The following is a 24,164-nucleotide window of genomic DNA, read 5'->3' as shown; positions in this document are numbered from 1 at the left end:
GAAAAATGCTATGTTACCTTAATTAACAACTTTATGTTAACCTTGGTCATATTTGTAACAATTGTACACCAAATATCAGTTTTGTGTTAACACTACCTATAACCTTAGGTTATAAAAATGGTAACATATAAATAATGGCAAGTTATGAAATCATAGCACATATGATGCATTAGTGCTATGAAGTGTTAAAACAATAGTTATTACGAATGATTATCAAAATAAAAAAAGATGAAAACAAAAATGACATATTAAGTTAAATAGATGCACATATAGCTATACAATATCAATTTCAATGAAAAATGAATGTATTTTTAAACAAGTTCTATGATATAAGGATTTCTTTTTTTAAGAATTTATTTATAGTTATGCTAAATCATGGCAATACATCAGTTTTTTGTCAAGGTTGTAACATTCAAAAATTTATTCTCAGGTTCAACAGGACCTTTAAGATTTTAATTTGTTAAATAATGTTTAAGACCTTTAATTGTAGTAAACTTACTCTAAGCAGCAGAGAACTATTGATAAAGATTGGATGCAAGAACAGAACTTAATAATGCCCACAGTTTTATAAATGCCAAGTCTTATAATGCTGGTACTATTTTTCTACAGCAGTAAGGTTGTAAGTTGTTTTAAAAAGTAACTGTGCCCTCTTGTTTACAAAATTTCAATATTATTTGATTTGATTTTTTTTCCTGTTATAACACCACTTTTAAGCACTGCTTTTTGGCTTTTTTGTGGTGACCAGTTTTTATTGGTGGAGTAGCTGGAGAAAACCACCAACCTTCAATAGGAAAAAATTTAGCAAGTCCAAAATTTTACACTAAAATGCGTCTAGTTTTATGGTCAAAACTGATGTTTGCAGAGATGACAACTTAACATGAGGTAGTACTGTGTTTTCAGGATTAATTGTTCTTAAAGGCTGCAACAACGGCAATAAATTACGTTCATGCTTACAAGTATTCAAAGATCTAATAAATGAAAGTTAAAGAAAAAAATAATAAAATAATTTATCAAAAATGTATAAAATCTAAATTGAAATAAGAGGTTCACATGAGCCTGTATTGCCTTCTTTGCCTAAAGCTATCAAAATGAATTACTGTACAAGATCTCCTAGATTCCTAAAATTTTCAAATCTATTTCACCTTGTTGTTTCAGACTTAACACAGTATAAAAGGGAAATATATGTGCCCAAAGCAGCAAAGCATTAATCCTATTAGCAAGTAATCTTGAATTTTGGTACAGGTTGTACTAATCAAAACATTTTTAAAGAAAACAATTTTCCTTGCAGTTTCACAGAATAAACTGAATAATTATCCATTTGAACAAATGTTAACATTGGAAGCCATGGTTCATCACCTGGTGTGAACTAAATGATCAATTTCTATTATAGATTTACCTTCAATATGCCAGAACAGTTTGATTTGAATTTTTTAAAATGTGATCTCTTAACAGTTTTCAATTGGAACCTATGTGGATAAAAGGATATGTGAAGAAAGGTTATAATGAGTCAATCAAAGAAAAATACCCACAAATAAACAACAAGAGTGCACACGCTGAAATGTCTCGCCTTCTATACTAATCATTGATATTATGTTGATAGTCCTAAGTATAAAGCTTTATTACAACTGTCACACTTAACATTAACCAAGATAACTAAACAAAGACCAATGAACCTTGAAAATGAGGTCAAGGTCAGATGAACCATGCCAGGCAGACATGTACAGCTAATAATGCTTCTATACAACATATATAGTTGACCTATTACTTATAGTTTGAGAAAATAGACCAAAACACAAAAACTTAACACTGTGCAATGAACCGTGAAAATCATGTCAAGGTCAAATAAAACCTGCGCGACTGACATAAAGATCATAAAATATTTCCATACACCAAATATAGTTGACATATGGCATATAGTATTAGATAAAAAGACCAAAACTCAAAAACTTAACTTTAACCACTGAACCATGAAAATGAGGTCAAGGTCACATGACATCTGCCCGCTAGACATGTAAACCTTACAATCATTCCATACAACAAATATAGTAGACCTATTGCATACAGTATAAACAAAACAGACCAAAACACAAAAATTTAACTTTAACCACTGAACCATGAAAATGAGGTCAAGGTCAGATGACATCTGCCAGTTGGGCATGTACACCTTACAGTCCTTCCATATACCAAATATACTAGCCCTATTGCTTATAGTATCTGAGATATGGACTTGACCACCAAAACTTAACCTTGTTCACTGATCCATGAAATGAGGTCGAGGTCAAGTGAAAACTGTCTGACAGACATGAGGACCTTGCAAGGTGAGCACATATCAAATGTAATCCTATTACTTATAATAAGAGAGAATTCAACAACACAAAAAATCTGAACTTTTTTTTCAAGTGGTCACTGAACCATGAAAATGAGGTCAAGGACATTGGACATGTGACTGACTGAAACTTCGTAACATGAGGCATCTATATACAAAGTATGAAGCATCCAGGTCTTCCACCTTCTAAAATATAAAGCTTTTAGAAAGTTAGCTAACGCCGCTGCAGCCGGATCACTATCCCTATGTCGAGCTTTCTGCAACAAAAGTTGCAGGCTCGACAAAAATCAACATCAGGATATGAGGTGCCATTACCACAAGTGACATCCAATCAGCTTGCATGGAATTGAGGATTTTCTGAGGATGGTCTCAAAAGCATCATTCCTTTAATGTTTGAAAATATATAGCTTCTTGTGTCCATGTTTACCTTTATTTGCCAAATGAAGTGATTTTAAAACAAACTTATGCAGTTTTCTACCTATTAATGTTCATATGAAATAGATATTTTAGAGGAAACTTTATAAATATTAACACTTGAATGGTCATTAATTAAAGCTCATGCTGTTTCTTTAAACAAAGGGGACTATAATAGACTTATGTGACGGTGTTTCACTTAATCTATCAAACAATTTGGGATTTGTTTTTTGTTTTTAAGATTTACTAAAGCAGTAATGCTGATTTCATGAAAGTAAATAAGCATTAAGGCAAAATGAAACAGGTATACATCATGATAAAAAATTATTTCTTCACAATCTTAAAATAATAAAAGACAATGTTTCTTAAATTAAATGACATTAGTGCTGTTTCAAATGACTAATCTGAAGATATTTACAATGTAGCAATCTCATTATTATTATATACAAATTTGTCGTTGGATATTCTACAATTATAACATTGGATTTATCTCCAGCTGGAATTATATAAACTTGACGTTCAGACTCATATTTGTTATGATGTCATCCAGTCATTGACAAGGTTTTTCACAACCTTTATTTAGGCACTGAGTATCACTTATCAGTATGATTACAGGCTGATGATTGGTCGGTGGGTAAACAGTCATCAACTGATGCCTTTGAAGTTGTATTTCTGGACAAAAGTTTGGAAGCTTTCTTTCCATCATAATGATTGGCTATATGATTAGAGGAAGCTGTATTATTACTATCAGCTTCTGCTTCTTCACTAACTTCTTCTTCTGTAGAGCTCCGTATATCTGTGATTTCCTGTAAACAGAAATAATACACAGAATTTAAAAAAAGAAATACAATGTATTGGCAAAAATTTACAACTAACTGTTCTAAAATTGACCATACAAACCAGTGTTAATGCATAGAGAAAAGCATCCAAGGTCAGTTTCTGGAGGCACTGAAGAAGTCTAGGGTACTCATGATGGAATGAATCACACATGCATTTGTTATTTAGCAGCAGAACTATTATGGAAGTCAGGATAGGAACACTATTCATGAAGTTTCTGTTTAAAAGCCATAGTTCCATAAAACTTCAGTTAATTGGAGTGAAAATGATTTCAAGCCATAATCAAAACTTAGCTATACACACACAAAAAAATGAGACAATGATTCCCCATGTGTTATTGTTGGAAGAAATTCATGCAATTACTAACTAAATCAAAACTAACCTAAACTATCACTAAAATTATCTATATTATTTGTAATGTTAAAATCAGACAAGACAAATGCTTTGTCCGAACCTGTATAGCTGCATACAATTGATTGTCAGAGGCAACATGTATACTGAAGGATAAGTGATCATTCCCTTTCACTGAAGACAAGAAAACATTTGCCAAATCTTTAAATGCGCCCTGAAATTATTTAAACAATCAGTAAACAGGAAGTGGTTGAACAGCAAATACTTTGTTTGCTTTCTCTATATCCTATAACTCAACAAAATCAATCTGGAGACCAAATATAAATTCATTCATTGAAAAGAGGAAAAGATCTGTCAAAAAGATGGAATGACCGACCAAGTGGCATTGTATCTATACCTGCTTCTGAGATCAGCAATGGAGTCAAAATGCCAGAATCATTTCAAAACCTGACAGGCTTCGTATTAATTTTGGTCGAATGTTTCATAATATCTAAACTGATATAATATTTACAACTACATAGACTTATAAAACAATAGTCTTTTTACAATATTTGTTTAAGGCTTTTGTTCTTGGCATGCCTAGAGATTTACACTTCTTGCATGAAGAACATATAACTTTTTTATATACCTCTAGGTCAGTGCCTCTACTTTAGCACTTTCATCCATTTACATTAAACAAAATGTGACATTCTGACTGTGAAAGGATTAGTTTCTATAACTGGATTATTAAGCTAAATTTTCACACTAAAACAAAATGTAACAAGTAGTGACACTACTGCTATTACAATTCAACTTAAATTTGGATTCTCTCCAAATACAAACTGATGTTTATCTATATGAACAACACCATTCATGTCAAAACCTATTTGGTATAAGCACGCATTAACAATATTTCTGACCAAAAAAGTGTCAAAATATGCATTTTTTTATTTATTTATAATTAAGAAAATTATATGAATGCTATTTGTAATTAAGAAAATTAAATGAATACTAATTTCCCACCTAAATTTCCATCAACATTCATAATATTTTATTTTCCACATACTTAAAAATGATCCTAATATCCTAATGCAAAAAAAATCTACACATTTTGTGCATGTAAAACTTATTATTTGTCAATTTGGAGCCTTAACTCATTAGAAAGTTCAAGTTTCATTATAAGTTAAAAAATAATCAGTTGGAACAAAACTCATGTATTAGATTTGTTAATATTCATTACACTATAACAGACGAAACACCAGCACAATATCCAGAAGAATGTATCATTCACTCACCGAGCATTAAGGAATATAATGATGCAATGCAACAAGAAAATAGGTGTTACATATACAGTTTTAGACAAAATCTTGTCTTGCTTCTGCTTATGTCTATCAATGAATGTTTTTAAGATAAGCAGAAGGAAAAAATAGATTTCGTATGTATTCTAGGCTCGACAACTTCAGCATGGAGTTAAACTAACTTTTTTGAAGATCTTGTGTTACTGACCACATTTTTGCTGTTAAAAGATTCAGTCCATCTATTATGCTTTTTTAGATACTATATTGGGTAAAAAGACTATAACTGGTAATTTGCATATATACATGTATATCAGAAACATATGGACTACTGTTCAATCAGAGATAAATAGGGAATCAAAAGACCATCTAAACAGTATTCCATGACATATATAGTTCATTTTGGCTTAGTAATTTCAGATGACAAAATGAAAATGTTAAAAGTGAACGATAACTAAAGCTAGAAATGTGCTAAATAAATATCTGCAGTAACAACTTGTAAAACAACTTTTGTAATTAGAAATTACAGATTCGGCCACAGGTTAAAATATATATCTCATTTAGCAACATAAATGTCCAATTCTACTAGCATCCATAGTTAACATGGTAAATTCAACCATTAAAAATCTGAGATATCTTCTGGTATATATAGAACAATACAATATGAAACATTTGGCAAATACTGTATTATCTTAAATACAATTTGTACATTCAAACTGAGTCACTAATAGTAGAGGAAGAAGAAAAGAAAGGGATCATTTATATACATGTGTACTGTAAATCCATATGACTTTTCAAATATAGTTTGACACCTGAAAAATGCAAGGTTTTGCATATTTGTTTTTGCCAATAGTCAGAGAAGAATCACCTTTTGTTGGTTTATGCATCATGCTCATTGACGAAGGTGGTCACTGAAATTTGGTCAAATTGAACTTGATTTAATGCATTTTGCATTAGGCCCAGATCTAAAGAACTAGAAATCTTAGAGTAATGACCTTTTGTGTTTTGTGACAAAGGTCAACACAAATATGATCAACTTAAAATTCATTTAACAAAAGAAAGGCATTGATTTAAGTAATTGCCTTCATAGAGAATAGATCTAGAGTGATCTGATGCATACCAGTCTTTTTTAGCCTTGCTGGGGTTCATACAAGTCCCCCCAAAAATGGCTGGCAAATATTCAAGTATCTCCTACTAGTACAGGAATTATCTGTTGTCAGTTGCTCCATATTTAGTGAACTAAATTATGTACGTTGACCATCATCAATAATAATAATAAAAAAAGCAAATAAAGAAATTATGGATAGGAGGTAAGAAGTTGTTAAAGATGGCCCCATTTCTTTCTTGTACACAGTTACCCATTATTTATGATGCAGAGTTATACATTTCAAGACACAATATACAAGTGATTTATAATTATTATATAAGAAGAGCTAAATTAAAATGGGTCATGATTGTTCCTTCTTCACATATTCATATATGTATTATTAGTATTCAAAGCCATGGACAATACAAACTCACTGGTGGTAAGCGGATGGTCGTAACTAAAAGTTACAACCATCTGGAGATGGGAGACAACTCTAGGGATAAGTTTTTCTTTTTCGATTTTTGTGCAGTAAAAAGTTAATTTGAGCAAAACCGCTTGTCTCATATATCCTTGTCATGAGTGCGTTGATATTGAAATCAAATTTGATAGATAAAACCATTCAAATTTTAGTAAAATAGTCAATCAAAAATTCGAGCTTGATGGTCATAACTTTAAATGTGTGATGGTCTTAAATTCAAGTATAGTATTTTGGATGATGGTCGTAACCGACACAAGATGGTTGTAACTTTGAAAGGTGACTGTAACTTGAGTATTAAGACACACTTTTATTGATGTATTCTAAAAGTAAAAGTAATCAACTCAGATGTCATATATGTTTGCTACAAAATATATTATTTGTTACTCTGATAATGTATGCAGAAATTAAGCTAAAGGATTATCAAAAATACACAGTTCTGATGTATTCCAAACGCTCATCATTTAGGGGCAACAGTGAAAACTAATCAACTCGCATTAAGCCAAAAAGTATGTTAGGGTTGAGTATCAATATATTTTTTACCTTACGTTAAGGCATAAAATTATTAAATGCATGTGTATTCCCTCATATTTAATTTCAGTTTTATTTTTTATTTACGATTTTTCATTATCTGCAATCATGTTTAGTTGAAATAATGAAACGTACAAATCTGAACAATCATCTTTAACTTTTAACCAGCTATTGCAGTTCTTATAAACTATTGGCCTTTAAATATTCAGCTTTTGGTCATTCATGAGGAAATTAAATCCACAAATGCACTTCGGAGTCCTGGATTTTTTAACTTGTTGTCTTTATTTTTCAAAGATTACATAACGATTATATATAGCGGTATATCATTGATATTAGTTTTGAGTATTGGTTCGGAATGGAAACTGAATCAACGGTGTTGCAATGAACATTGTATTAACCTCAAAAGTAGGAATATTGTTGATATATATTTTACACTGCTACATGCTTTGAATTCAAGAGAAAAATAAAATACTTGTTTGTAGCCAGGCTTAAGCTTGTAGCTAGGATAATATTACAAGGACTTAGATAGAACTAAATGTACTGCGGCAACTATCACATGCATACCCTGGTATGCAGGTTGAAAATTATGTGTATGTTATATGTTTATATTGTATGAATGGCTACAAGCTACTCATGGACTTTGTCATTGGACATAACTATGCACTTTATCAGCTTGATTTTGCCAAACAACAAGACTTCTAAAAATCCAGGCTAAAAATAAAGGGTGTGTTCTTTAAATCAGGTACGGCCATGTGAATTCGTGGGTATGGGTTAGTCTCAATACTGACCGTCATAACCTATCAATACTTTTAGCTTATTTTGAATCCTTACTGATAAACTTTCGACTCAATGTATCAATCTTGAATGGTAGATTAAAAAAAATCCACCTTGTAGGTACATTCTCAAAAAGTTTTAAAAATGTTTATCTTTTCAATAGATGCAAAATCTAAAGAAAAAGAAACAGGATACTGTTATTTCATGTGATGTCCAATTTATTAAAAAAAAAAGCCTTTTCTTAATATCATTAATTTTGTAATTAAAAAATGATTTGATACATTTCGTGCTTTTTATTTCTATCTAAGAATTATCACAACCAGAGCTGTGTTTCTTGTTTTAAAATGAATTCTCCTATTTTGAGAAATTTACATTGTTAATGAATCTTACTGCTTACATTAATTCAACTATTTACCTTTTGGTTAATTTTATACATTATATTTTCAGTATATATTATATACTGAAAATATAATGTATAAAATTAACCAAAAGGTAAATAGTTATATACTGAAAATATAATGTATAAAATTAACCAAAAGGTAAATAGTTATATACTGAAAATATAATGTATAAAATTAACCAAAAGGTAAATAGTTATATACTGAAAATATAATGTATAAAATTAACCAAAAGGTAAATAGTTATATACTGAAAATATAATGTATAAAATTAACCAAAAGGTAAATAGTTATATACTGAAAATATAATGTATAAAATTAACCAAAAGGTAAATAGCTGAACTATATATGACTGTTCATTTCATTTCATTTTGTACTGTTTCATTCCATTTGTTCCAATTTTCTTCCGTTTCACACTTTACAGGTACCCCTCTTTTCGCCCATTTCAGTTTTTATTATTTGGTGAAAACAACTTCTCAAATATATAATATAATATATTCATATAACAAAAGTCATTTAAAAACAAGAGGCTGTCACAACGACAGCAAACTGGATGTATTAACATTTATTTGTGTCCTGGCAATATCACAAGAACCATAACTGATGAATGGTGAAAGTGTAAATCGTCAATATCAAATTTGACCTCCATTTTGTCATCAGTATCAACATATTAAAACTTGAAAAGCTTAAGTTGATTGGTTCATGAGTAAATGCAACAACGTGAATGTAAACACCATTTTTCGATCTTTCAAGAACCATAACTCCTGAACGGTCAAAATAGTCATTATTTAACTTGACCTCCATTTTGTCATCAGTAACAACATATTAAAATTTGGGAAGCTTTGGTTCAACAGTTCATGTGTAAATGCACGGACACGACTGGAAAGGCCATTTTGTAATCTTTCAAGAACCAAAACTCCTAAACGGTAAAATTCAAAATCGTCATTATTGAACTTGACCTTCATTTTTTTGTCAGTAACAACAAATCAAAATTTTAAAAGCTTTGGTTGAATGATTCATGAGTAAATGCACGGACACGACTGGACATACCATTTTTCAATCTTTCAAGAACCATAACTCCTGAACAGTAAAAGTCAAAATCGTCAATATTGATCTTGACATTCATTTTGTTGTCAGTAACAACATATTAAAATTTTATAAGCTTTGGTTGAATGGTTCATGAGTAAATGCACGGACAACATTTGGTTGACGCCTGCCCAACTGCCGTACATGTCCAAATCAATAACCGACATTTTTGACACAAAAATCTGGTTAAAAATAGAATTTTAAATCAAAATACCCACAAAACTAATATTTGAAAACTTTGTATAAAATTTTGAATTGATAAGTGTTACACGGATTGAAATTGCTTTAATATACTATGTATGTAAAAATTTTAAAAAATCTTCAGAAATGCATCGTATAATATATGCATAAAAGAAAAGACACGTTTAAAACTTTAAACTTGCCTTATTAGGTCTTATTTAAAACAGAGTTACGACCATCCTTAACATTTTTGTTTTTTTAGTTACGACCATCATGCTGGAATTTTTGAATGACTATTTTCAGAAATTGGAATGTTTTAATGCATCAAATTTGGTTTCAATATCACCGAACTGCCGAATAGTATGTATGGGACAAGTGGTTTGGCTCAAATAAACCTTTTACTGCACGAAAATTGAAAAAGAAAAACTTATCCCTAGAGTTGTCTCCCATCTACAACCATCTGCTTACCACCAGTGAAACTAAGATATTGTGTATCAAGACTATCAAAATCTTTTACATTCATATACTGTGGATTCGTTATCATTTGAGGGATACCAGTTTTGGTAAAGGCTAACCAAGAAATCAAACAAATGTTAGTTTTTTGTTTATAGGGCCAAAATAAAAAGATTGTATGTTTGCCCAAACGCGACCGACCCAAAATAAACCCGCCGACTCAAATTCTTTTTTGACGTTTTTTTGAAGAATTTTTTTTTTTTCGGATTTTTTTGGGGTCCGCTCCGTCATCGTACAAAACTTAATGTTTGTCGTCTTTGCGTTTGAAAGTAACTGTGAATAAGATTAAAAGAAAGCGTATAAGAGACACAGTTAATCGATATTCGATGTTCTCTGTTTTTATCTTCTGATTTAACGAACGTAAAGAAGTAAAACATGTGAAGTGGCCCATTTTTTTTACGCTGTAGTTGTCTGTACTACCAAACCCTTACCTATATGCTCAATGTTAATTTCATCGTGTTATCGAATATCTGATTAGAATATTCAGGTAGATTTGTTCAAAACCATGTGCAATCGAATATTTTCAATGTTATTCTGACAGGAAATGGATCCGGAAGTTGCGAATTTACAATCTTGCAAGAAGATTTTGTTTTTACTGAATAAAAAGGAATTATTTCTTGATAAATTGTTGTCTTTAACTACTATAATCTTCCTTTATCATGTAAATTAGATGCCCTTTTATTCAAATAGTTCAAATTTACAAGTCTCATTAGACAAGATCAGTACGTTGCTGTTTGGGAGAATTTGATAAAACTATAATTGCTCACAGAATCAGAAATATAATCTTAACTGAATGTAACTCCTTCTGAATAATTTATTGCAATATAAATATAAATCCTTTTTGACAAGAGAAATCTGACTTTTGTCAGAAATATTTTTTTCACATGTGCAAAAGTAAAAACATGTTATTGACGCCATATTGGATTTTTATACAAATTTGTGAGGAAGCCTCTAGAACCATGACCTAAAAATAAATAGTCTTCAGAAAACGTTAACTTTTTGTAATTATATTTTATCAACAATGATTATTTTCAAAAATTAAACTTGATTATTTAAAGAAATAAAATTATAACAAATACGTTTTTAGTTTGGAGATTCTACAGAACATGCTTTGATCTATTTATAGCCAAATTAGTTTACCTGTGTGATAATGTAAAATATTTTTTTTTTTTCAAAACATAAAAAAGACACTAAGGATGATAGATAATAATTCATATAAATATTTTAGGACATTTAATCTATTTTAATAGAAATAGGATTTAAAAACTGAAAACAAATTTAATCATTATATATTAAATCAGCTGATATTTTTTTTACACAAACATCGTGTTGATGGAACTGTTGAAATCACTTCATAAATCCACCAGCCCTTTCACACAGTTAGCAATTGTCAGGATTATAAACATCTCAGGATACAAATCATATTTAGACTAATTTATTTATAGAGGTTTTAAATCTATGGCCTTTGGTTGTCTCTACAAAGGTTTGACCAGAAAATAAAGATATACTGTTATAAGATCTTTTAATATTTTCATGCAAATTCTGATAAAAAAAAAAAAAAAAAAAAAGAATTTGCCTACCTACCTACCCACACCCAGTCATCATGGGTCGGGTTTGGGCAAACTGAAATATTTTTAATTGTGGCCTAGGCTTGTATGCAGACTTTGGCAATCCATGAAATCAAATATCCACAAAAAAATACCATTTTTCCTCAACAAATTTGGTACCCATGAAAATAAATGAATCCACAGTAACTGTCAAATTCACAATCATGTTAAACATATATTTATCCATCTCTTTCATAAAAATACTGCCATAAAGTATTACATGTATAGATGATTTGAGGTTTATTGTACAGTGGCCAATATTACTTGCATCTCCGAACAAGAACATGTTCATTTAATAGGAATATAAAGGCTGTTTTGCTGACCATTCTTTGTCCTTACTCATAAATGCTATGTTGTTTGCGGAAAAGCACCAAATACCAATAATTTATAGTATTAGAATTTACTTGCAGATTATTTCATGACACCAAGAATTTTTTTTAGAAATAAATTTTTTGGTATTTTGTATGATTAGTTTATATAAGCAGTCTGAAGTGTAAAAAAATGTGATTAATTTAGACAGATTTTGTTAAAAAATGTAATCATATCTAGAATAAGTCAATATAAAAATAATGAGTAACTTGACATGCCATATGATTTCAATGTATGAATGATCCCTTAAATATCTTCTCACCCATATTATTCAAAAACTTTTTACTAAATTTTACTAATTCTAAATTATAAAAAGACTCTATAATATTAAAACTATTGTAAATATGTAAAGAGACTTGATTAATATAACACTGCAGTCGACTATTACGTAGAATTTTGAGTGCTCAGTTTAAATGTGGGTGAGTGAGATAGGTAGGTATATTACTCTCTATCTCACCTGATTGTCCTGCAAATAAAAATAACAATCAATTATCAACTGATCAAAACAAACATTAGTAGTACCTCAACTAAACATTTAGTTCTAACACACACTTTTACACTGACATAACAGTTCTTATATTAACTGATCATGTCATATGTTTTAACAAATGATTGTACATTAACATTCTCAAATGCTGACATAGGGAGGCATCTAAATCATGGCAAGTATTTCATTGATTTCAATATAAAAAGATTTTTAAGGTAGCTTGGGTGTCTTACTCCCATCTTGGATTTTAAAATACCAGATAACAATCGGTCTAGATCGTTAATAAAATGTGCAAATTTCAAGAGTATGTGATTTATTTGTTAGTTTTTTCAAGTTAATACAGAAAATGACATGTTTAAAGATATCTACAAATGTGAGATTCAATTTTTTTCAAGTTTGCCATGTAAGGGGAGACAACTCAAATGCAAAGGGAGATAATTCAAATAAGGTATTTTTTTTTTACAAAAGAATGTATTAGGAAATATATGCTATTTTATTGTGTACCATGAAAATGAGTCTGGTGACCTAATTTATTATTTATATATTTAAAAAAAAAAGTATGATATAAACTACATTTTGACAAATCATTTAAAAATTCTATGGAATTTAGACCCCTAGCTACATTAAAATACACCAAGGGGAGTTTATCAAACCAATCTCAAGATTATTTTTTTTATGAATGAGTTACAATGTTTGACCCGATGTCAATTGCCATAAAACAACATCATCAAACAATCAATTCTTACTGACATAACAACATGAGAATTGTGACACAGGAAATTTACGGGAAAGATACTAACGCATTAGCTTCCAATAAACAAGAGGCTCTCAAGAGCCTGAATCGCTCACCTTAATTCTTTTGGTTAAATCTCTCATCAATGATTATTTTGGCTTTTCAATTTATTTAAATGTTTTTTGGATCGTCCTATTTTCTTCAAAAGCCAAAAAAAATAATCATTTTCTCCTATGTTCTATTTTAGCCATAGGAGCTATGTTTCTTGACATACAAGGAAATAAAATATAAAATTTATACTAGATACTCTGAAACTCATTTAGCCTAAGTTTGGCTGAAATTGATACAGCAGTTTCAAAGGAGAAGATTTTTTAAAGTAAGTCAACATGATGAACAAATTGTGAAAAAAGTCTTTAAAGGGCAATAACTCCTTAAGGGGTCAATTGACAATTTTGGTCAAATAGTCTTAATTGAAGATCTTACTTTGCTGAACATTATTGCTGTTTACAGTTTATTTCTATCTATAATTATATTCAAGATAATAAACAAAAACAGCAAAATTTCCTTAAAATTATCAATTCAGGGGCAGCAACCCAACAACAGGTTGTCTGATTCATCTGAAAATTTCAGGGCAGATAGATCTTGACCTGATAAACAATATTACCCAACGTCAGATTTGCTCTAAATGCTTTGGTTTTTGAGTTATAAGCCAAAAACTGCATTTGACCCCTATGTTCTATTTTTAGCAATGGCGACCATGTTTGTTGATAGATCATAACTTCGGATACAATTTACAAACTAGATACCCTAAGGAACGTTCAGTTAAAGTTTGGAAGTATTTGGCCCAGTAGTTTCAGAGGAGAAGATTTTTGTAAAAGATTACTAAGATTTACGAAAAATGGTTAAAAATTGACTATAAAGGGCAATAACTCCTAAAAGGGTCAACTGACCATTTCCGTCATGTTGACTTATTTGTAAATCTTACTTTGCTGAACATTATTGCTGTTTACAGTTTATCTCTATCTATAATAATATTCAAGATAATAACCAAAAACAGCAAAATTTCTTTAAAATTACCAATTCAGGGGCAGTAACCCAACAACAGGTTGTCTGATTCATCTGAAAATTTCAGGGCAGATAGATCTTGACCTGATAAACAATATTATCCCCATGTCAGATTTGCTCTAAATGCTTTGGTTTTTGAGTTATAAGCCAAAAACTGCATTTGACCCCTATGTTCTATTTTTAGCAATGGCGACCATGTTTGTTGATAGATCACAACTTCGGATACAATTTACAAACTAGATACCCTAAGGAACATTCAGTTAAAGTTTGGAAGTATTTGGCCCAGTAGTTTCAGAGGAGAAGATTTTTGTAAAAGATTACTAAGATTTACGAAAAATGGTTAAAAATTGACTATAAAGGGCAATAACTCCTAAAGGGGTCAACTGACCATTTCCGTCATGTTGACTTATTTGTAAATCTTACTTTGCTGAACATTATTCCTGTTTACAGTTTATCTCTATCTATAATAATATTCAAGATAATAACCAAAAACAGCAAAATTTCCTTAAAATTACCAATTCAGGGGCAGCAACCCAACAACGGGTTGTCGGATTCATCTGAAAATTTCAGGGCAGATAGATCTTGACCTGATAAACAATATTACCCCATGTCAGATTTGCTCTAAATGCTTTGGTTTTTGAGTTATAAGCCAAAAACTGCATTTGACCCCTATGTTCTATTTTTAGCAATGGCGACCATGTTTGTTGATAGATCATAACTTCGGATACAATTTACAAACTAGATACCCTAAGGAACATTCAATTAAAGTTTGGAAGTATTTGGCCCAGTAGTTTCAGAGGAGAAGATTTTTGTAAAAGATTACTAAGATTTACGAAAAATGGTTAAAAATTGACTATAAAGGGCAATAACTCCTAAAAGGGTCAACTGACCATTTCCGTCATGTTGACTTATTTGTAAATCTTACTTTGCTGAACATTATTCCTGTTTACAGTTTATCTCTATCTATAATAATATTCAAGATAATAACCAAAAACAGCAAAATTTCCTTAAAATTACCAATTCAGGTGCAGCAACCCAACAACGGGTTGTCTGATTCATCTGAAAATTTCAGGGCAGATAGATCTTGACCTGATAAACAATATTACCCCATGTCAGATTTGCTCTAAATGCTTTGGTTTTTGAGTTATAAGCCAAAAACTGCATTTGACCCCTATGTTCTATTTTTAGCAATGGCGACCATGTTTGTTGATAGATCAAAACTTCGGATACAATTTATAAATTAGATACCCTAAGGAACATTCGGTTAAAGTTTGAAAGTATTTGGCCCAGTAGTTTCAGAGGAGAAGATTCTTGAAATAGTTTACGACGACAGACGACAGACGACGGACGACGACGGACGCCAAGTGATGGCATAAGCTCACTTGTCCCTTCGGGACAGGTGAGCTAAAAACAAGATATCTTTCAATTTTTCAAAAGAGGCATACATTGTCTTTTCTATAAGGTTTCCTAATACCATAAGCAGAATTGGTGAAGTCTACATTTCAGTATAGAAAAATAAAAATTCACTCAGATTAAAAATCAAAATATCAAGTGTACAACTTTAAACAGATAAGGAGATCTAGACGATTTTACACAGTGTCTAGTAGAAGATTCTTTGTAATAATGGTTTATTTCTTGCAATTTTAAAGTTTTGGCAAAATAAACTGATATAAGAAGAAATGGTAAAGTCTGTGTTTGATGGGATTAGAAACAGCAAGATTACTTAAAAATAAAATGAAATAGCTGGTGCACACTTTTGTGTCCTTGAGTTTTGGACGAGTTCTGTCCAGGCATTTTCATAGAACTGTGGATTAAAATAGTGTAACTCAGACACCAACTCAGACACCAATTTGGCAGAAGACAGAAGTTATTGCTATGCATCACTACAGAATGGCTCTCAAGCTAAACAAACTTTAACAGACAAAATCAGTTCTCAAATTTTCAGTGACCTACAATTATATAACTTTGTGTCACAATGTATATTAGGAAATATAAGTACCATTAGCAAAAGTAGATCATTTTCGAGGATTTCACTAGTTTCAGTACACCACAAATTTAAAATGCAACAATCTATAAATTTTTCTAATGGCTAAAATGCAGACTTTGTAAAAACCATGAAATCAAATCTCCAAGAAAGTACAATTTTTCCTCAATCCATGTAAAGAATCCACAGAAATAGAATCTCTCCAAAATAAGGTCACTCTCAGTTTGTTTTATCCTTCAGTAACCTTGGTCAAGTCTATAGCCTCTGATCTAAGATTTTAGATATCAAGTAAATGATAATCTTATAACTTGGTAATAGGGTGGACCTTTATGAGCATAAAATCATCTTCCTACAACAGTTAATAATCCTTTAGTGATTAAGATTATTACTGAGACAACTTACCAGGGTATGTATATGAAATTGTTGCTCTGTCACATTGGTTACAATAACTTTCATTTCATGCTTTTGATAAAGCCATTAAAGGTGCTTTTCCCAGAATCAAATAGATATATACAGATTTCATTGTATCACTGCATTGGCACATACATTGCACACAGTAAAATGATGTTAGGCAACATATCAATCAACATGCTTAGTCACTCTAGTAAAGTGTTGCATTTAAGTCCCATTTAAAAATAAACTGTTGAAACAGAGGTATGTCTTGCCTTTCTGTAACTTGTATAATATAATGGAATTGTTGAAGTTAAAATGGCAATACTTGAGTAATATGCAAAACATTCAAAGTTAATGCACCATGACTGAAGTGAAGGTGTTAATGTCGTAATAGGACAGTTCATTTTATCAATTTTTTGTCATAGGTATTGAGGATCAATTAAATTTATTACTGAAGGTAAAGAGTGATCATATAGCAATTTAAAACAATTATTGACAATAGTGGTTTATGGCACATGCTTGAATTGTTAAAAGTGAAATATGACAGTGGAAGTAGTAATGTAATCAGCAAGTCTGCAATCTTTGATCATGTTGAAATGTTGGAACTCAGCATAAAAAAAATGGCATACTGTTCTGGATGAAAGGTGAAGTAACCACTCTTCTACTTACATAGAATGAACTGTTTTTCTGACTCCCTTCCTTTTAGAAATAATATCAAAATTACTAACTGGTGATTTACCTCAGGAGAATACTTTAAATGGCTTCACTTCGCAGCTTAGCAATTGAACAACATACTGTACCTTAATGTGTGTTACCTAAGGCTTAGGTTACCATGTTAATATTTGTTTCTTTGAATTGTCAAACACAGTTGGAAGTAATTTCCAGTTACTTCCCCTTTTTTAAATCTTCTATTATGGTATATTTTAAACCTAATCATGTTTAATGGAACACTTTCTATGAAAGAATTATTTCCCCTAACACTGTATTTCTTGAAGTTGCTATAGCATCTCCTTCATAAAAGTGAAATATTAAACAGTCAACAGTCAATCAATTAAAAGTGAAATATGTCAGCAAATTTCAATTTTTTAGATGGTTTGTTATATCCTCAGGATGCTTCAGTCATCTTGACAGAAGCAATCTGCAGAAATATAAAAGAAGTTAGTTCCCCTTTGCTATTTTAGTTATCAATAATGTTTGTGTAACTCTAAAACTGTAACTCAAGTTACACTGTACATGTAAGCCATACAGACACAAGGCAATAACCTGGAAATTGAAATTCTTATCCTGTATCCTCTGCAAGATCAAAAGATAGCTTTAAAAGATTAGTGAACAAAGTTTGGGTTATTTGGGGTGTTGACGAAGGATTGCTGTTTAATGTTTAGCTGCAAATAAAATGCAAATTCAGGAGAATATTTATATGCAACATACTATTCACCTGTTTTGTACAAGACTAACCCCCTAAAGTTATGTAGGATTTTAACAGTATGTACAAGGAAACAGTCCACAGAAAAGCATGGCAACCCACACCAACACTTTATACTGACTCCACCATTCAGTCTTTGCTCATATTCCTTAATGTGGCATGCTTAGCACAGAAGCAGCAAATACCAATTTTAAGTCTTAAGATTTACCTGGCCCCAGATTTAAACACATGACCATTATTTGAAGAATTAGCGTAAGTAAACAATATTATGAAGCAAAAAGTGACCTTTGAAATCTGAAAATACCTACTAATCTTCTTTCATGAAATGAACTATCTTTTATTTTCTTTCATGAAATGAACTATCTTCTAAGAAAATCAGGTATCAAGTGTACAATTAAAATTTAATGATAGAAGAACTCTCACAAGGACGAAACCCTGCATGTCAATATCAAAAGTATTTCTTTCCAAAATAAAATTGTAAAAAATAGTGAATAGACCTATATATCATTGTCATTTTCAACAATTCCAATGTCAAGCCTGCATAGCTCATCTTAGTCAAGGATAACAACAGTTCAGTTGTCCTGTTAACCTAGTCAAAAAATTTCCAGTCGGAAGATTTCCACTGTCATTTCTTGCTATTTTGGTAATTTTGTTACAAAGGATCAGTGATTTGCATCAACAACAAGAGTTTGTTCTCTTTTTTTTTTTTTGTAAAATAAGGAATGCAAATTTGTGGAAGGCAAAGCTTACAACTTTTAAAATGGTTTCAATAACTTAAAATTTCAAATTTCACAGAAATAGAGCATCTTACAACATGTACAGTTCTGAACGTAATCTGGATGTATTGATTTGATTATAAACAATTAAATTTCTTCAAATTATCAAGTTGCGGTTCATATTCAAGTATTTACTTTTAAACTACTAAAACAAATCATTATGATCGATAATTGTTGTTTTTTGGTATGAATTATTTTCTGTTTTATAATCATGTTACAAAAATGTGCAATATATAGTTCATTAAAAAAAAAGACTCATATATTTGGTCTAAACTACACCTGGAAATGATTAAATATCCAATTGTGACTATAGCTATAAGACTCTGTCACAGGTCTCCAATCCTTACATTAAAATTGCAAGCAGTTTATAAATCCTTGTCCCATTCAATTTTCAAATGCTGTATTACCTTGAACTTAATACAGTTCAATTTAACATGAAATCAACCCAAATTATATATCAAACATGTTTTACATAAATAGGAAACCATGGACACAGATGGTGCCCCTGCATACATATAAAGTTATAAAGGAACATAACTCAAGTTTAGTAAAAGTGATGCAACCCAAATTTGAACCTGATCTGAGTTTTGAGGTACATGTAATAGGCATTTTGAAGAAGTTTCATAACATCTGGTTGAGGAAAACTGATCTTTGGTTTTTATTTGATTGAGGCACACTAAGTAAGGGAATGAAAGAAAAAATCATCAATTTTTCAATTTGAAAAAGGCATGACTCTAGAAAGCTAAAATTAACACCACCCAAATTCATCCTTGGTCTGTTTTTTTGTGGTTATCAGTATTGTGTGTATGTTTCATAACATTTGGTTGAGGTAAACTTGAGTAAAAGAATTGAAACCTATTTTGCCACATTTTATTAACTATCTATTAGCTTTCCTTAATCCTAGCACAATATGGTTCAACAAAAACTAGATGTTTTCCTAATTTTTTTTACAGTTGTCAAAAATCCACAAATTGACAAAGGAAATCAATTTGGGAATTCAAATCATATCAATATGAAAATTGTAAATTATAATTTAAAAAAAAAACACAATATTTTAATCTCAATTTTTCTCTTTCTCCTAAATAGAAAAAAATGAGACACCTCCAGTATAGGTTTAGGGAAAACAAATATTGAAAAAGGTCAAGAAAATCTTGACATATGATCAAAATAGAAGTGCTGATGGACAGATGGACAGACAGACAGACAAAGTCATTGGTATAGGGCACTATTGACTTGTTGGCAGGCCTAAACACTGAAAAGATTGCATTTTGAATAAATAGGGAATGGGTCCATGGGACACAGATCATGCCCCCACTTGCATACAATGAAATAAAGGGACATACCTCAAGAACTGTAAAAGTGACACTACCCAAATTTGTACTTGATGTTAGTGCTACAGCAGGGGCATAAAAAGTGCAACCATAAAAAGCTTAAGGAAAAATAATGAATAATTACCTCGTGACTTTTAAAAATAGCTCTGTATGCTACAATCACTATTAGCTTGAACCAGTATACATGCAGTATAAGTAGAACCAGCAACATTGCATTAAAAACATATAATGACGGATAAATTCCAACGATCTCCTTGCACTCAAACCAAGATGTCTTTAATACCCTATAAAGAAGGATCAATAATAATAGTCTTTAACAGCTAATAAAAATGGTTAACTCAAAATAAGCAATTCAACACTGTAATAAGATCATTGAATAGTGCTTTTATTGGTATAAATATTGATTTTGTTATCAGTAAATTAAAAGCAAACTAAATATTACTTGTATGTTATATACATATACACATATTTGTTTATGACTTCTTTACACTAAATCCATTGGATGTTGGATGTGTACTGATTGAAAATTAAGTCTTAGATGCTTGATTTTTTTATTAGTTGTTAGTGGCTTTGAACTAGCTGCCAGTTAACTGCGAGTACTGTCAGATTTGTACCTAGTGTTTTTTTGTTGCTGGGATGTATGTGCCTGTCCCAAGTCAGGAGCCTGCAATTCAGTGGTTGCCGTTTGTTTATGTGTTACATATTTGTTTTTTGTTCATTTTTTGTACATAAATTAGGCCGTTAGTTTTCTCCTTTGAATTGTTTTACATTGTCATTTCGGGGCCATTTATAGCTGACTATGCGGTATGGGCTTTGATCATTGTTGAAGGCTGTTTGGTGACCTTTAGTTGTTAATTTCTGTGTCATTTTGGTCTCTTGTGGAGAGTTGTCTCATTGGCAATCATGCCACATCTTCTTTTGTCATATAGTTTATTAAAGCAATCTATCTGGAATAAGGTCAAGGACAAAAGTCAAGGTCATATTCTCAATTTGTCAATTGCTTGTGTCTGCATCTCCTCTTTAACTATAAAAGCTAGATAAAAATGTTTGTGTTTTTGAGAGTAGGAAATGGAACATACTGATGAATCATATGGTTCAGCCATTATAAACACCAGAACAGTAAAAATATAACATAATGATATTTACACAAATATGAGGACTAAAAGGATGATTTTGAAAACTTTTCATTTTCCATGCAGATGATGGTGCAAACTTGACTAAATATAAAAGATAGAAAAGCAGACAGACAGACAAAGTGATCAAAATAAGGCACCCAAAGACTTGTCAATTTGTATATTATAATGCGCTAAAGGGAAATCCCAGATAGTTCCTGAAGGGTTTAACTTACTTGAAAGGGTATATAACTAATCTTGTGACAAACCAAACTATACCCATGATGGCAAAACCAGCATCACATAATTTCTGGAATCCAGCATACTTTGCACACTTTGCAATCTGAAAATATATAAATTAAACTTTATTCTCATTGGGCTTGTATAATCATGGTAAATGTTTCTTAGTAATTAGGAATTCAAAACATATGGATTGATATTTCAGAAAATATTGCACACATTTAAAAATCCAAAAGCTGTACACTGGATAAACAAACATTGAAATTTCAGGCTGATCTATTTTTTTTTTTTTTGACTTTTTCAAAATCAATTTTCTCCAGAATGCTTGCTGTTTCCTGCAATTAAACACAAAGCAAGTCTATGTGAGATCCTCATAAACTATGCCCTGCAGTACAGATACTAACACCTCACAAATTGATACACCCTATCATATACATTTATATAGATGTGACAAACTCCAGGCTTATCTGTGTACACCACAATTTTTTCAAATTAAAGAATATAATAAAGTTACCGGTATGCACAATGACTTTATGTAAGAAAGATTTCATAAGAAAGTTTTATAGAGTAAGGTACTTGTTTAAGAAGTGTTATGCAATAGATGATGAATATAATGTTGAAAATTTCAATAGACACAAAATGTGTCTTTCTTTGAATAAGCATCAAGTATGATATTTTATATCCAAACTAGAACTTAAAAGCAAACTTACCTCTAACCAAAAGTCTACTGCATCATGTATCACTAAAACTAGAGTTCCAACTCGTGTAAAATTTAAACTCCATGAAAAAGTCAGTAAAAATATGGTAGCTAGATGGTGAAAAAACATTTCCCAAAAATCCTGTAATCACACAAATAATAACCAATATACACGTGATATCTATTTAAATTACATGTAGTTTTCAAATATTGAATGACTTTGTGAAATCAAATGCATTTGCAAGCAATTAAAAAGGCATTAATACATAACAAATCTTTTGCAAATTTATAACACAGTGTGTTTTTTTCTTTAGATATGAATTCATGCCAATTAAAAAGTAAATTAAGATGTGGCATTTGCACTAATGAGTTAAGAATTCTACAACACAATCAATCAAATATATATCAAGATAAAAAGATATTCAAATCCTATTCTTAATCCTTCCCATTCTAGACATGTTGTGAATGTACTCCTCATATATCAATACAGCTAAGGCTGTTGTGTACATTTATGCCTATCAATGTAAGGTGAAAATAATCCTTGTTATTTATCACTGTAATGGATTGATTGATTGCTTGCTGGTTTTTAATACCATTTTCAGCACTATCGACTATATAGTGGCGATCAGTTTTTATTTGTGGAGGAAGCCAGATTGACTTGAGAAAACCTGCAATCTTCAGCAGTAAAACTCGCAAACTTGGTCAATTAAAATTTGAACAACATGTTCCGTGTATGGACATATGTTATCTGATCTTAGGTCAGGTTGTTGTCTCTTTGACATATTCCCAATTTCCATTCTAAATTTTATATGAATATCATCGACTCACTAAATTTACAATATTTTCAAGTGAGTTTTACTGTGTATATTGCTGTATTTCTTGGCTACATTGGCTAAAGGTATGGGGAAGTATTTAGATCTCACAAAACATGTTTGAGCCTGCAACATTTTTGCAACTCCCCAAGTTAAAAGCCTCTGGTCTCTGTAAGTCTTGTGTTTTTTAATTTATGTTCATTTATATGTTTTGGAGTTTAGTATGAAGTCAATTTTCACTGAACTAGTACACATTTTATTTTAGAGGCCAGCTGAGGTCACTGATTTTCTCACTGTGTTGAAGACCCATTGGTAGCCTTCAGCTGTTATCTGCTCTTTGGTTGGGTTGTTGTATCTTTGACATATTTCCATTCTTGATTTTAACACTATGACGTTTTTAAGTTACTTATAAAAATGTTAAAGACGGATGTATCTATGTCTGATAAATACAATAGAATACTTACTTTTCTTTTTACATCAAAAAACTGTGAAAACAGTAATGACCAGTAAAAGGACATCTCTATTTGATAATACCAATATATTCCAGAGGACAGATACTGAAATCATAAATACACTTGATATTAACAACAATACTACAGAGTTTGAAAGTTTTCTGTCAAATCTTCCAAGAAGAGTCTTTTTTACAAGGAATTATTGTGTTGAACTAGTAACAAGAATGCTTCTGATGCTGTGCTAACCATGCACCTGCTCATAATTTAGAGTATCAGAGAACAGGATGTAGGTTTCTCAATGTCATATCAGAAATTTATGCAAACTCAAGGTATGATATCTTAATTAATATAAATCAGTAAACAAAGCTATAATTTTTTATTAATTTTTATTGATATTTCTGCCCTTTCTTGCAGAGTTATCTCTTATTTCAATGCAA

At 30.9% G+C, this 24,164-nt stretch overlaps 1 protein-coding gene across 1 annotated transcript in view; it reads right to left on the bottom strand.

Annotated features, from left to right (window-relative positions):
* Positions 1 to 3,191: 3,191 nt before the first annotated feature.
* LOC143064753 (ceramide synthase 6-like) overlaps positions 3,192 to 24,164 on the bottom strand; it is a 48,850-nt gene continuing 27,877 nt past the window's right edge. The window contains exons 6-10 of the mRNA XM_076237825.1: positions 23,740 to 23,832; positions 22,477 to 22,605; positions 21,763 to 21,869; positions 20,539 to 20,698; positions 3,192 to 3,546 (exon numbers count right to left, since the gene is read on the bottom strand). Of these exons, the coding sequence (XP_076093940.1) occupies positions 3,334 to 3,546; positions 20,539 to 20,698; positions 21,763 to 21,869; positions 22,477 to 22,605; positions 23,740 to 23,832 (702 nt within the window). The 3' untranslated portion in view covers positions 3,192 to 3,333. The remainder of the gene's footprint in view (positions 3,547 to 20,538; positions 20,699 to 21,762; positions 21,870 to 22,476; positions 22,606 to 23,739; positions 23,833 to 24,164) is intronic.

This window comes from Mytilus galloprovincialis, chromosome 2, assembly GCF_965363235.1.
Source record: "Mytilus galloprovincialis chromosome 2, xbMytGall1.hap1.1, whole genome shotgun sequence".
In the NCBI taxonomy this organism is placed as follows: domain Eukaryota; kingdom Metazoa; phylum Mollusca; class Bivalvia; order Mytilida; family Mytilidae; genus Mytilus; species Mytilus galloprovincialis.
Note: the sequence above shows the minus strand (reverse complement) of the source record. Positions and strands in the feature narration are given on the sequence as shown.